Source organism: Halyomorpha halys, unplaced genomic scaffold (assembly GCF_000696795.3).
Source record: "Halyomorpha halys isolate HHAL.00 unplaced genomic scaffold, Hhal_1.1 Scaffold215.1, whole genome shotgun sequence".
NCBI lineage: Eukaryota > Metazoa > Arthropoda > Insecta > Hemiptera > Pentatomidae > Halyomorpha > Halyomorpha halys.
The window spans coordinates 901,640-918,677 of record NW_027107820.1 but is presented as its reverse complement, the minus strand read 5'-3'; the positions used below and the strand labels follow the sequence as shown (position 1 = coordinate 918,677).

General features: G+C 28.9%; 1 protein-coding gene across 5 annotated transcripts in view; it reads left to right on the top strand.

Annotated features, from left to right (window-relative positions):
* Positions 1-17,038, top strand: part of by (blistery) — a 759,376-nt gene that overhangs the window by 614,172 nt on the left and 128,166 nt on the right. For all 5 annotated transcript variants that reach the window (XM_067046158.1, XM_067046159.1, XM_067046157.1 and 2 more), the window contains one exon: positions 1,146-1,334. In XM_067046158.1, coding sequence (XP_066902259.1) covers positions 1,146-1,334 — 189 coding nt within the window. The remainder of the gene's footprint in view (positions 1-1,145; positions 1,335-17,038) is intronic.

The window sequence follows — 17,038 nt, the reverse complement described above, 5'->3', positions numbered from 1 at the left end:
TTTGTTTTATAGTCCTGATGAAGACCTGAAACTCAGGTCGAAACGTCGGCATAAAATAAATAAATATGGTTTTGTTTATTTATGTTGTTCTTTGCTGACCGCACTCCCCGACAAACTTCTCCAATCAATAATTTTTATAATAATCATTGTAAACCTCATAATTGTTATTCATTATGATCTTTAGAACTATGTGTAAAAAAAAAAATATATTAAAACATAAATCACTGAAAACGAAGACAGCCATAAATAATGCTATATGATGAGGAAAGATATATATAGTGTTCATGACCTTTAAGAAGAGGGTTATGTATTCTGTTAAAAAAGTTTGAGCTAGAATGGGGGATTTTTTATTAACACGGAATTTAAATGTGAGCTCAAATAATTTATGTTTTTTTATTTAAACTTATGTGCATTCGACAAATATCTTCGATGAGGGATTGAAACTTTTTTTGATTATTTGTAGTGTTTTTTTTTTAATTTATTTAATTGTATGTAACATTAATATATAATTTTTCTGTAAAATCGCAAAGTTTGGAAATTGTTATTTCGCATAAATATAAAGTTTACTTTATATTATTTTAATAACAAAAATCTGGTGCGGTGGGCTCATCACACTTTTTTTGTATTTAAATAACCAAAATGATAGGTACGTTAGAGGAAGAGTTTTTTAAAAATTCGTTATTCAAGCCCTGTTAAGCTATTTTAATGAGGATAAGAGACCTACCTGATAATAAATACCAGTTAATTTTACATGCTGAATTTGACCAAAATGGTTAGAGTATTTGAAAAAATATTAAAAAAGTGTAAGATGGAATCCATAAAGTGGCACTTCTGGTTAAAATGTCTTAAATTTGTTATTTAAGTTTTTTATGACTTTCTTTTTCCCGAAAAGTGTATTTCTGGCTATCGAAAACTTGAATTCGAAATTTGTAGGATCGAAAAACTTCTCCTTACTATATATTCCATATATTTGTAGGCGAAAATAAAAAATAATGTAAAAGATTCAATCGAATAATTGTCCAAAATAATCGGTAACTTCCTATCTCTACTCCTATACATACATGTTCTCATTAATCTATTTATTTATTCCTGCTTAAGTTTGTTTCCTGTAACTGAATATTTATAAAGATTTATGAATGCTTCAGATCCCCGGTTTCCAACTGACGGGGCTGTCCAGCTCCACTTCGCAGGGCTAGAACGAAGAGGTCCACCCCCAGCACCAACACCCGCTGTTCCAGTGGACACCAGTGCTGACCACGTCACCTCCTGGGACTCCTACGAACACCTGGACCTAACGCCACAACTGTCACCAGACTCGGATGAAGAAAGAGCAGGTGAGAAATTTTCAAAATAATTACTTTACTTTTGTGTTTAAAAGTTAAATTAACTAAGGGTTTTAATACTGGAATATTGCCTTACCTTGAAAATTTTGTTTTGGGGTTCTCTAGAGGAATCTAGAGGAAGATTTGTTGCAAGAAATTTTAGGGTTCCTTAGGCATTATTATTATTAAAACATTTTTGACAGAAAGTGGCCTTTAAAAAAAATAAAATAATGGATTTACAGTAATATTTTTAGGAAATATTATAACTTATTTTATGTTAAACCGGATAAAGAACTAAATTTCATTTAGGGCGTGTGCGATCAATCAGCTTAGATTCGCGTGATTGAGTATTGAGGCATACTAATATTTTTATTACGGAAAATTAATGGGTTTTATCAGAGAGGAGGCAGTGATTTTAAAAATCATTAATAAAGATAGCCTTCATTTATTTTTAAAAATATTTTCCATTCTATATATAGAATGTACATACACTCTAATTTATAGGTTATATTTAAAATATTATAATTGATTGACCTTTTCGTAATTTTGGCTAAATTTATTTATTCTTTTTTAATGTATGTTTAGCCTTAAATTTGTTTATTGTTTACAGATGTTAATTTTTTTCTTTTGTTATCCTCTCATTACAAATTCAAATTGTGCTTAATTGATTAAATTATAATTTTATATCATCTTTTCTTTTATTTTCTTCCAATAAACATTTTTGTTTATTTTATTTTATCATCAATACTATTCTGAAGTGCTCAAATTACCGTCATGAGTTTAAACGAGGTCTGAAAATTATGTTTGTCTTTTAAAATATCGCTTGCCTCTCCATGTATATATTATTTTTTCAATTGAGTAATATTTTTTTTTTCGTTAAACACTAAGAAATATTGATCTTAATATATTGTTACAGAAATAAGTTAGTTAAATAACATTATAAAAGATATAAGACCTTGGATGTATTCACGAGTGTGGGTGGAGCCTGTTTCAGATTTAGTCTCTTTCGATAAAACCCGTAGAGGTACTAAGAATAGAATCCGCCTTTTCATTGTTCATATTTAGAAAAGCAACTAAGCGTGTATATTCTCTGAAATATCCATTCTAATAACACCACTTTATATATAATTTATTTTTTCTATATTATAAAACTAAATAAATAATAAAAACTGACTGATAAATACATCACAAGGTATTTATGATAAAAATATTATAACCATCATTAGTTGTCATTCTTTGATATAATTTAATACTATGATCCTAATCAGGCTTAATAAATAACTTTTATCTTGTAAACACATGTTTTTTATTATTTTCTTTGAAGAATTGAACATAAGCTAATCTTAAAATATCCTATGTTATTGTGATCCCGGATATATCAAATCCCACTGTATAAGTAATAACAAATATTTTGATTGACATATATAGTTTAAACTTTGGAATTATATATATTACTGATGGATGGCATATGAAAGCCAAATATCTACGAAAAATTAAGGTATTTCTATTTAAGACTTTTCTTTTGACATAGATCTATTACTGAATCTATATTGACCTTAATCAATATCATTGAATAATCCAAACTAATGTGTACAAAAGGAGATTACAGTTGTAATGAAAGAACCTAAAGGCAAGATATAAAACATGAAAATTGAGATAAGCTTTTTTAATAAATACTATTCAGATATTTGCGTATACGAATTTTAGTTCTTCTTGAATTTGTCCTAATTTAAAAAAAAAAAAAATCGAATAACCTATTATGTACTGAAATTAGTGGAATAAAAAGTTTAGTTGTATTGTTAAAGTATTTTTAAAGAATAAATGATTTTTTTTTCTATAGACGATGGTTGAGGGGGGGTCGGTTTCGGAAATAAACAAACAATTATTCGTGCCAACGTTTCGAATTTCCGGTCTCCAGCATCAGCAAAGACGGAGATTCTGGCTAAACACACAAAAATATTGATGAAATCCTTTTATTTTATAAAAATATCAAACAATTATAACTTGAAGTTAACTTTCTAAAGGCACAATATTTCAAATGGGCTAAATCCATGAATGATTGGCACACCCGCTCAAAGATATTTTCCCTCCTCCGTCAAGTTCTGACAGATGTCTGGTGTGAATAAGAAGCGGTGATTGTTTGATGGACGGGCTTTGATGAACCGCCACGCTTTTGATAGTTCCCTCTCCATCCCCATCGGGCTTCCTTATTTAATCTTTTTTATTTTTTATCCTCAATGCCGATTTTATTTTTAAATTTTAAAAAAAGTAAGCAGTCGTTGAAAATATTTGGCAGGCATTCATATATAAATAAAATTGATAAACTTAGAATAATAAACAGTGATAGTTTGCAATTCATTCAAGGTTCTAATAACCGGTAACTTTGTGGATGACGTCGACATTTTTTTAACTTATATATGGCTAAAAATTAATTGAGAGCTTCAAGATAATTGTGTATAGATTTTTTTTTTAAGTCTTTATATGAAGTGCATCTTAAACTAAAGGCCAGGCGCTACTTCACTTAACATTGTGTTGCTTGATTTAATAAGGGGACTGCATACAGTAAAAATACATATAATTTAATTGAAATAAAATTGGAAGTGAACAAAAAATTGACTATTGAACTTTTACAGAGTTGTAGAGAGTGAAAAAGATAAAAACAACAATCTATTGCACAATTTTCAGGGTTGTGAGGGTGTAGCCAAAAGAAAACCTGGATAAATTAGGTTAATTTTATAATTTTGATTTTGAGCCATTGAAGATAGCAATATTGATTAGTTAATGTGTACAGAGATATTGTTTCAGTTGAGGAAAAAGTAAAATAAGAGTGAGCTCACTTAGGTGGATGTTCATGATAATGAAGGCCTCTCTCCTTATCTTCCTCTCACCTAGCTCCCGTCCCTAGTCAGGGAACCACTTCTCGATCTTTTGCGCGTCATAACTTCGAATTCAATAGAAAAAAGAGAATAAATTCACTGAATTCCAGAAGAAAAATGGCGCTTATCTCTACTAAGCCTTACGACACACCAAACGCTGGTGATTGTGTTCTACTATTGGCCATCAGGGGCGTTAATGATGGTTATTAATATTAAGCATATGCTTATATGGGGGGAGGGAGGAGCATCCTTCGTCAATCACTTTCGTTATTTAAACAAAATAAAGGATTATAGAACTTTAAACCTGAGTTTTGTATCACAAAACTTCTTCTCACTAGACTACTTTAAGTAAGTATAATCAATCCTTATTCATATCAAAACCGCAATTGATTTATTACTTATTAGACAATACTTCCCTTACTATATTTTCATATATAGGTAAGTGATAGTAAACTAAATAAGTTTTAAGTTCATTCTTTCCTCACCGCTTCGGATCCAATATAAAAATTACTTACCTATTACTAGTCCAATTAAGAAGATTTATTTATTTTTTAATATTAGCATACTGGAGAATTTATTTATCTTTTGAATTAGCATCTGGAATAATTTTATAAATGTAGGCATAGTTTTCGAATAATTTTAATAATCAATAAAAAGTAAATTTGGTTTCCGTGGGGACTTACGTAAAATATTTTCAAAAATCTGATGAAGTTCGTCCGTTCAACAACTTTCATTTACCATCCTATGTTGAGAATAAATTAATTTTTACTACAGTAGTGATACTGTAAATTATTTTATATGCACCGCACTAAAGTTTTTCTTAACGCAATGTGCAGTAATATAAAAATAAATAAAACTATATAAATAAAAGTAAATACAACTTTCTTATTACCCAGAGAATTTTTGGTTCAATCATTGTAAATTATTGCCCTAGCAGATATTTCATATATAGATAAGTAAAAGTAATACCCAGATAATTTTTGGTTTTATCATTGTAAATTATTGCCCTTATTACTATTTTCATTACACAATAATAGGACCGATATGAGGTAGTTCATAGTTCTAAGTACTCGAATATATATTTCAACTGAAGCCTATTCTTGTAGGACTTCATATTGTGAAGCTCTCAAAAAAGCTTGAGCTTATTATTAATAAGACAACCTTTAGTAAGCGAGCTCCTCCCGGACTGGGATTTAGTCTGAATAGAGTTGGTATGAAAGAGGATTATTCAGGATCATCAAGTTAATTAATAGAATAAAGAAAGGTCTGTCTAGGTCCCGTTTTTTTTGGTTCTTCTTCACTTACCTTTTAGCCTATTTGATTATTCACTTTATTTATTCCTTTTTTATTTGCAATTTTTTTTCACTTATACAGTAATCCTAGACACGAGGAGTTTAAGTTGTAAGTTTTACACAACGCTAAACCACTAAATATATCTTTGCATATTTTTTTTTAATAACAATTAAACATTTGTCAAAGAATAAATAGTTCGTCTCTAGCTTAAGTTTCTTAAATTATAGTTAAATAAAAAATTATTCTTGGCTTCTGGATAATAAATAACGATCATGTGATAATTAGAATTATTTAATTTCTAAAAAAAAATTAATTAAAATCAGCATTATATACAATAAGGTATAAGTGTATCGTCACTAAGTTCTGATTTAAATATTGAATTTCTAAGAATTGAAAAATTTAATATTAAAAACTACAACATTACATCATTATTCATAGAAATAATTCAATTTTTCCCAAATTTGACTTACTAGTTTTATCTATTCCATCCTTCAATTTATCCATAAATTTCTTTAATCAGTTACAGAACTGAATATACAGATATTAGTTTATACTTTTATTAATATTTTTAATACAAATCGCTAAAATAAAAATTATATTGGCACTGTAAATTCATGTTATTATGATAATTATAATTACTTTCAAGTCCTAAAACCCGATATACTTTTTTTCAGGATCCTGATATAAGATTACTTCTAGCCTTAGTCAAATTTCTCTTGCTGACCGGCACTACGCCAAGTAGCTTTGAACAATTTAAGAACAAAGAACTACTTGTAACTGAATATCTTGATCCTTGAGGATGAGGTATCCCGTTCTCTTGCGTACTAAGTAAACCGCGGAGATAGTGACAGTAAATTTGTCGCAAATGCGCAGATAGTTGATAGTAATACCAGGCAAATATTGACAATGTTAGGTTACACGATCGAAGTAACTGAGATAGCTTTCACTACCACAATTACTGTCGTATTTATCATCACCGTGGTACCTAGACTATTCACATTTGTGCTCTTCTTATGTCTTACACATTCATTATATGTCTATTGACAGTCTTCTTTTCATTTTTTTTTAGTTACTTTACCAGTTTACACTAGAAACTGTTTGAAGTCCAAATGAATTCGAAATTACGTCGTTGAAAAAACAAAATCTAAATTTTTTAATCGAGGAAAGCTATTAAAAATCAATTTAAACTTAAAATAAAGTTCTATTGAATTAATGAAAAAAGTGAAAATTGAATCTAATTAGTTTTTTCCGAAAACAATCACAACCGATGTGCGTTACTATTTCATATACTTACTAAAAAAATACTTAAATGAATATCTTTCTTGTATCATTGTATCTAAGCTCCATTCTAAGTCTTCCATCTCCTTTTCGAATTTCTTTACAGCTGACTTAAGTGTTCCGTTAGGAGTTATGAAAAGGAAATAAGTGATCATAATGTTCCGCATGTCCTGGTAAGATCTCTCGAAGACTGAATGCAATTAAACTGGAAATGGCATAATAATTATTTTTCGTTCAATAATAATAATGATATTCTTTAGTTATTCTGGGTCAAGTCTCTTTAGAATAAAAAAAAAAAAGTATTGCCTCAGAGTAGAAAAAGAATATTCAAAAAGTTAAATAATATTAAATTAAAACGTAACTTCTAATGATAATAAATTTAATAAAAAATTATTATTTAAAAAAAAAAGAGCGAACAATAACGTTCATATTTATAAATCTTAAATGAATACTTAAGAGATCCAGTTACAATAGAATACAGAATGTTTGTGAAGTATTTGGATTTTTTTTTCTTTTTTGGGGGGTTTGACAGAAATTTTTAAAAATTAGAAAAAATAAATGGACAATATACTAAAAAGCTTTTGATGTTATAGCATAGATTTATAATTAATTCCAAGCTAAAAATCACATCTCTCATTCTTTAGTAAATTTACGTACCTGTTGGAGACAAATATTTGTACTTATCAGGATAAATTAACATTTCATTCTTTGAAATTTATAAAATAATTAAAAAATAAAATAAAGTCGTGAAACAACAATTTTTGTCTAAGCCTAGGCTACTGCAGACTTACAGTTGTGCCCAGTTTCCCTTATTGAATGCGGACTCAGGAACCACTATTCACGGAAATTAATTCCCTAGGGGTAGCATTATAGTATTGGACCTGGTCCAAATCTCACCCTTGGCAGTCCACCTCTCCAAGGGGAAAGAGAAAAATTACACCCGCCAAGCCAAACAGTATATTGATTTCAAGCATCGTCTTGTTTTGTCTAGACTTTAATAGCTAGTTATTGTAGATATCAATAAAAATAATACAGAACTAACATAGTCACACATATATAATACTACTACATTTCTCTATAAAAATTATGATATATGCTTTTACGCTAGAAATCTCCTACTACAAATATTAAAAATGATTTTTTTTTAATTTTAAATTCTTACAAAAATCATATTTTATAGAAGTAATTCTATAGAGTCTAAATATTTATTTGTTCTGTATCCCACAAAATCCAATACAGTATTTCTTATATGACCTACTGGTACTGGTATTTGGTGGGAGGGTCACGTCCGGCAAGTGGGCCTAGTTATGCCAACCCCTGACGGCTACCTGCGTTGCCGCTGCGTACTAACCAAAGTGGGAGTGTCAAGATTCATTCTTCGGGACCGCCAAAAAATGAATGTTAACTGCCCCAGGTGGGAATCAAACCCGTTCCCAACCGAGCGCACTGGGACCTGTGCCCCAACCCGCACGACCTTATATGACCTAACTACGATTATTTTTTTATTATGTTACTCAAAGAAACTGTAAAATTTCCTATGGCACTTAAACAATAGTTTTTAAAGATTTAGTTATGATTATTCAATTTTAGAATATACTGGGGGAAAATATGATTCTTATACAGTCGCTTAATAAAATGCGTATTACTGAGTCATTTATCCAAAAATTACTTACTTTAGTTTTCTTCCTTCAGGAATAGGCCAACAGCTACAAAACTAACATGATACCCTCCCTAACCGTCCCTTAGATGAAGATTACAAAGGGAAAAGTTATTTATATATAGGAAGATGGTCAGGGTTGCGGTCAATAGTGAAACAAAAATAGTTTACAACTATTTATTTTCCAATGTTTCAATTTATTTCCAACGAAAAGTTATTTAATTTGCATAATACGACTATATTATCAGGATCGGTTACTTTAGTTAAATCAATACGTTTCGCGAGTCTATAAGTTCTGCTTTAATTATCTTATCAAGTTTAAACTTAAATTAAATATATTATTTAATAAATAAATAACTTTATATTTGTCGTGTTTCGGTTTGATGGGGTTTGCGTCGTTCAATAACATTAACATTATTCGGTGAGATCATATTTTTTAGCTAAAATTTAAAGGTAATTTTTAATTATATTTACCATACAATAAAACGATTATACAATTGAAGAGCTGAATGGTTGATTATTTTTGTATAATGGCTCAAAACATCGTGCTCATCATTACCACAAATATTTATTATTCATTTTAGGTAAGTTATTGTAAAAAATGTCTTTATTACATAATAACTCCTTTATCGACGCTTCAGGGCGCTTCCATTATCTTCATGATGGCCCATTTTCTATTTTATACAATAGTAATAATGCCATTAACTTGTTCTATATCCTTCTTCTCACTTCCTTTATATGGATTTTACTAATTATATTTTCAAAAATGTTTTTCAATTAGAAGGTTTATATTTTTATTCTAGGTAGATTTTATGAAAAATTCCTTCTTATAATGTTTTATTGCTCAACATTGTTTTGTTGACATTTAGAGGCTCTTTGCTCTAATTAAAAAACATTGTATTAGTTACAAATATGGCTAATGAAAACGATATGAAGGATAAGAAACAAGTTAATGGAATTATTACCATTGTATAAAATAGAAAATTTTTTATCCTAAAGGAGGGGCAAGAGCCCCGAAATAAAAGGAATATTATTTAATAAAGAAATTATTAGAATTTTTCATAAAAACGTACATAATACACAAAGATAAACCTTCAAATTGAAAAAGAGTGTATTTATTATTTAAATTAAAAAACAAACAATTAGCGTAAATAAATCAAGAAGGAAAAATGAAATAAAATTTTAAAAGATAAATGAAAAAAAAATAAATTAAATAAAAATATAAATATTGAATAATACAAGATAATTAAAATAATAAAAACGTAAATAGTAAAAAAAATGTACAAATGTAGAAATGAACTGTATCTAACTAGTTAATGTTCCGTTGGTATCATTAGATTTACTTATAGATGTCTAGCTTGACAAAAAGAGATATCATTGCGTCTATCTTACAATAAGTCGAAGTATAGCTTGAAATTTTTAGGTTAATTATCTATGTTAGCATGGAAATTCTACGAAGATGTCGGCTATTGTTAGCATTCTTGCTGTAACTCTTTTGAGATCAAGAGACTATGGGTATTTATTGAACGTTCAATTTTAAGTCGGATTGGGAGGACTACTCCCCTGCGGTTTTTGCAACTTAGGATTGCCAAGGCTTTATCCCTCTTTTTGTGCTTTTAATCTTTCTTGGTGCGTTTCTTCTCATCCTTTGTTTATTTTTTCTTTCAATGGAGGCGAAAGCTCTGTTGGCGTGAGAACAGTCCGTTCAGAAAGAGTACTAAGCAAAAATTAGGATTTTTACTTTTTGATTTGTTTAAATACTTCTTTGTATGGAGTACTTTGGTTGTTTTTCTACTCTTCAATTTTGATACTTTTTGGTTGTTAAAAATTTTTAACAAATAATTATTTTTCGGCAAAACATGATAAAAATCAGGATAAAAAAATTATTAAATTCAATTTTTCTCAGATTCATCAACTACGAATTCATTTTTTTAAAATTTAAAATCAATTAATAGAGAAGTATGAATCAATCACCTTAAAAATAAAATAATATTCACTAATAGATTTCAAATGGTTATTTCAAAAATTCATTCGATAATTAACGTAAAACTATTTAATAAAAAAAAATCATATTGCAAATAAATTTCATTTCATTAATTTTAAAATCATTCAGTGGCATATGTAATGTTTTATTATATAAAAGTATATTAAAAATAACTCTTCTTTTTGATTTTGTAATTTTACTTAATCTACAATGAATTATATTATAGTTTGTCATAAAAAATAACGAAAGTATTATTTGTTTTATCTACTTCATAAACCTTTCAATCGGGGGAGGGGAAGCGGTGTTTGTCCAGTTTAGACATATTTTCAGTTATTCAGCATTTTATATTATGTTATAATCACTAGAATGTTCCAGAAAAGAAATAAAAATATGCAATATGTTTTTAACTTAATTTTAACATTTTTCGTATTAAAACAAATTTATATCAAAACTATTATTAGAATTTTATTCAAAAACTAAAAGCAGAAATTATGCAAAACCCTTTAGTTAAAATGTATATATAGTAAGCATTTCAGAAATACTATCATTGAATCATTACACTATACTATCTTCTTAGTAATAGTTAAATTTGAATAATACAATTTTTTAAAAAGTCAAATATAAAAACATACCTCATTTCATGACATGATTTAATTTAATATCTATCTAGATTTTCTTTTTTATGTTCACAAGTATTCTACTGCATTTAAGTCCCTAACCTATCTTAAATAAGTCCAAATCATAATCAAATCTTTACTGAATAAACAATTAAAAAAACAATTTTTTTTTATGGTGATATGCAAAATTAATCAAATGTGCGAATGAATAATCTATAGTCTTAACCAATTGTATCCAAGATACTCTTGTAATGATCTTTCGCCTGTATCTTAACAGATACAAATTAAAGTACAATCTTTAATGCAGCGATAAAATTTGTAATTTAATATTTTCGCACATAGTATTTTGACATAATTAAACAAAAATAGAACCATGATTATCTGTGACAAGCGGTGACAGAAGACAGTAACTGATACGGCTGGGCGTTACCGTCCGCTATCAGTGATAACAGATAAGAGATAACAGTTTCCATACTATCAGTACTCAACCACTACGCGCTCATGTTAGCCACGTCCGACAATTGGTTCTCTCCTAACTGTAAGCTGTATTAATTAATTAATAATAATCGTTTATATTATTAAAATATTAAATGTAATTTATTAATATCGTATCTTAAGATGTGATACCTCATAAGCTCGAAAACATGTTTATTTAAAAATCAAAATCAGTATATGATTCTGTAGACATATCGAAATGATTCAAGATTTCCGAAAATATATCCAAGTATGCTACAAAACAATGGTTTAAATAGTATAAAAATCGTATTGTTAATTTTGGTTGGACTTACGAGGACTTAAGCAACGAAATGTCAAATTGAATATTGATTCTATCTCTATTCAAAATTTAAAGTTTAATAGTCATTCATCATATCCGTCATGACCTTGGGTGATATCTTTTTTATAAACTCTTAAGGCTTTGATAAGGTTTTATTGCACTAATTTCTACGAATAGAACCATCTGTGTCATTATTAAATGTGATATAGAAAATTCATTAAAATACAAAATTTTCTTTTTACTTTACTACATAAACCCATTAGTTTTCGGATGCTATGAACTTTCGGCAGTGGGTTAATTTTCGGAACTGAGACCACATTTTAGTGCAACTATTTTTTCAATATTTCATATTTAATTATTCTATTGTAAAATAATAAATTTCATTATAAATTCAGAAGAAAGGGATTTCCTCACAGGATCCATATATATATATATATATATACATAATATTTTTCGTTGCAAAATTCTTAGTTGTTTCTGTTGAAAGATTACAGTAGAAATATAAAAAAAAATGGCAGTCTACTATAACTAACACTCTGCTCTTGACAGTGTTAATATTTATAATTAATAATATATTAATTAATTGATTAATTGCCATAGGATCAATATTGAATCTACAGAGGTTATTTAGAACTTTTTGAACAACCAATTCATTCCCCATTACTCAAAAAAGGTAATTTACTTTGGAATTTAATCTTTACTTAATTAACTGCTTCCACATTTTATAAATTTAACCTCTTAGAGTAAATTTACTATTAAATTATAGATTAAATATTAAAATATATTTCTTTTAGATTCTAAAAAATCAAAATATAAAATCTGGTTTCTCTTTGTAAAGGTTCTTATAGATGTTTATTCCTGATATTAACTTATCTGAATATTATTCTTTATTAATTGGTTTGTTAATCAAATTGGTTCTAATCGTTGGAGGAACATCATAGGATCCATCTATATTTTTATTTAAATAATATGCGATATTTTCATAACTTGGTTTATTCAGAAAATATACATTACCTCAAACCAGCATTACAAAAGAGATAAGGTCTACTGAAAATTACAGCGCTAATTAAACTTATGTCTCAATGCAATCTATTCACTATTCAAAAGTCTTTTCAGATTGAAAATGGTACAAAAACTAACTACATTCGTACTCCTAACAAAACTGATTTTACTAACATTACTAGTGCTGTTGGGTCTAATTAAATTGATACAGAGGAGTATAGAACAACTTCAAGCTTCTGAAAGACAGTAAGGCCATCCAAGCATCTTGGTATGTTAATTATAAAACTGAGCACTAGCCATTGCCTGGAGACTTCGTGAAGACTCTCGGACTACCACAAACCATTTCACAAGAGTTAATTGCACACTTCGACTGAATTATTACTCTTGTCAACTGTACTTATGGTAAAACAACCGATCTGTTAGGTACTGTTCTTCCTTATTCCTGATATATTACTCTAAAAGTCCCTTCAACCTATTAAATGACTGTAATGTAGAGGAATAAATACAAATATACAGTAAAAAAAAAAAAAAAAAAAGAACAAGAACAAGAGGGAGTACTATAACTCCGTCACTGTAGTCTTACTTTGCCCTCATTTATTTATTTATTTTTGAAAACAGATGACAATTGAATTAATTGCTCGAGTAACGCTTAAACACCGCGTAAATATGAAGGGCGGGAGGAAAGAAAAAAGCCGAGAACTCTGAATACCAACTCAATTCTTTACAAAGAAGCTTTCAATCCTCTTTCAATCAATCCGGAGGGACTGTAGAGATGCACAAGACATTAAAAAATATGTTGTGGGATGAGGAAAAAAACTAGGATTATTAGAAGGCTCTTCTCTGATATCAGCCCAATGCACATAAAATCGACTCATTAAATCCTAGCGATTTCATCCTTAAGGGGGTAAAAGAAGAAATCAAGCGCAATACAAAATTTACCACTCGAAAAATCGAAACCCTCCAAACCGAGTTCTAGGGATTATGAAATAGATAAATTCACTCGCACTCTACTCACATTACGTTCGATAAAGTGCAAAAATATTTTTATTTTTTTCCACTAATAATGCAGGAAAAAAATATATATATTTGTTAATTATTATTTTGAAATAATATGATACAATGCACCAATAATAACCTTTACTTCATTATTCTCTGAAATATCTAGTAAACAGTCATTATCGATATCTATATCAGGTCCATAAAATAGGTTATCATCTGCATATGACCTAAATATTTGAATCGATAACAACCATCTTTCTTTAAATGTTATTTCATAATTTCCGTTGTTATTTCACTGGTAGCGTATTTATGAGTATTCATGTAACATGGAGTGCTGAATGCATTTGTTTAGATTAGACCAGTATGAATGCACTACTGAACATCACGTAATACTATAAATAGATATTGGATCATGTTTGTTGAAAAGAATGATTATCGAGAAGAAAAAAAAAAAAAAAAAAAAAAAAAAAAAACAGATCGCGTCCTTTAATTCTGATAAAAATATTCTTGAATGTTGGAGATCATTCGTAATCTCAGCACTTAAATAATTATTAAGTAAGAATTGGTTTCGTCATCGGCGAGGATTTTTCCTTTAACGATTATCTCGAGGATGTTTTTCCTTTAAAATTAAAACATATTTATTGATTATCGAAGATGTTTGTTTCGCTGTAATGTTCTTTTTTCATTCACATTGTATCTAATCGTATAATTTCTAATCATTATATGCAATTAAAAAAGAAATAAGTATTTTTTTGCACATACGTAAACTGAGACGATGATAAATTAGGCGTTGAGATGCAGAGAAGAATCAATTTATAACATTATAAAGCTATAAAAAGGAAACTAATTATATGCAAATAGAAATAATATAAAATTTTAAAAAATCAAAGTGAAATATTTAATATAAAAAATATTAAATTAAATTTATTTAAAAAATAAAGAAAGAGATCGGGGAAACAAAAAAAGACATAATGACAATAATTATAAACAGCGAACACAAATTAGCATATGTCCTATAAAAGATTAAAACAAAACAGGATTGGAACTACAAATAACGAAAAATCCAAGGAGTAATGACTAAAAAGCTGATGTCAAGAAAAACATTTAACTCACACAGAGTACATTACCCCACATTTTTGTGAAAATTGAATTTGGAGTGTCATGGCATGTCATTTGTTGGCTATACAATGAATTTTATTAATTTCGAAATCTGTTAAAAAGGCTATATCTTCTAAATGTTTCGAAATTAATTTGTAAACATACATGTATTTAACCAAGATCTCAATATGTTAGAGTAATATTGAATAAAATGGCCTGTTTCAAGCGGTCACTAATAACTGTGTAAGTTCTTACTAAAATGTAAATATTAACTTTAGAAATTTGTCTAAAGCTGTTTGACAGAAAGTATATTAATTTCTTCTAAACGGTGTATCTCGATATCGCAGCTGTACAGTTTGGTCTGGTTTGGAATGCCTCGAATCATCAAGAAGTATATAATGAGTAATTATAAAATTGAATTACTTTAGTTATAATATATATTGTCACGAATTATGAGTAATGTAAATAAAAGAAAAAGAAAGTTGAAATTCGTCATTGAGAGGAAGTGTTTACGAGGTTGGCAAACACACTAGAGAGTAATGTTGTGGAGTTATAGTGGAAAAAAGTTGGCTAGGTGTGCACTATTGCCGCTTCCTCTTAGATAAGATAGTAGAATCCTATTCATAAAATACGCCGTACTCTCTCACCGGCACATAGCTACTAACTCAGGCTGATATACGCCTAAAAAGAGAAAACATATATTCTACAACTTTCAACAACGTAAATAAATCTAATCTCATGTCTGCTGCATATTTACATTGAAAAAATAAAAATCAATTTCTTTTAATATAATTTAACGATTATAGAAATGAAAATATTGAGCTCTCTTACCAAGGCTTTATTTCTCCGTAATTTTTGCATGGAAACAGTTAAAAATTAAATCAACTATTTCATTATTACTTTTAAAAACGTAAAAAAGGAAGGAGATAGAAAAAGTTAAAACCCCAAAAGGAACTTTTCTTACACATACCCAACTTACATAAATTTTCAATTACACTCAAAGGGCTGTAGAAGTGTAATGAATTTATAAAATTTTGCAAAGAACAGTGGGGAGAGAGAAAAAGGTTAACACCCCAAACTGCACTTCTACAACTCCTAATTAATTTTAATCCTCCAATTACACCCAAAATTTCAACCCTCTGATTCTTATAAAAAGGTCAGTTTGGGTGCGGAAATCCTTTAAAACAGCGAGAAACAAATTGGGAATGATATTGATTGAAATCGTCAACTACTATTATGTTATTTTCCTGTCTATAAAAAGGACATTTCAGGAAGGAATTTATGCACATTTGAACATGAATTAGGAACCGCTAGAGGAACCCATATGTAGTGGAAAATCAACACATATTAGAAAAACTGTTCCGGGGGCCGTGGAACGGATATAAAATCACCTCCAATGACCTTTGATGCAGTGAAAAATATATTTTCCCGAAGAAAATATAACTAATTAAGACAATAATTACAACTGTTTTAATAACAATCTTTAACAAACTCCTAAAACGTAGGACGTAATATTAAACAAGACAATGGAATTCTCTAAAAACAATCTATAGTGGTACCCCAGAAAAGATATTTGTACCAGTACTGCTGTATTATTTGATATTGGTACTAATTAATAATGTGAGAAACATATTCAAATCTAAACCAATCAGAAAAAGATACTGAAACAGTGGTTCCAAAACTGTGACCGCTGTCCAAAGAGGGCTGCGAGTGCATTGCGGAGGCCGTGGAAGGTTCCGGCAACACAGTTATTTCTCAATAATTATATAAAACTCAAATTGTTGTATTACATATCTTCCCTGATGTTTGGGTGTTCGCTAAATGGTTTAAACAAGTAAATGCACTATACATGTTGGTAAAGTGACTCAAAATATACTATTAAGCAACCTAATTTCAAATATATTCCGTGGGACCCTCTTTCCGGCTTGGTGGTCCACAGACTCCTATGGGTTGGGAACCAATGCACTGGAACGACCTCGGATTTCTTGTTTCGTTATATATCACCAGATTAGGAGTTGAAAAGTATAAAACATTCAACAAATAAGATTACTTCCTCAAGATTGGCAACGTTGGCAGTATAAATTGAGAGAACAAGGAAGAAAACACATTTCAATAAATTATCTATGACATTTATTTA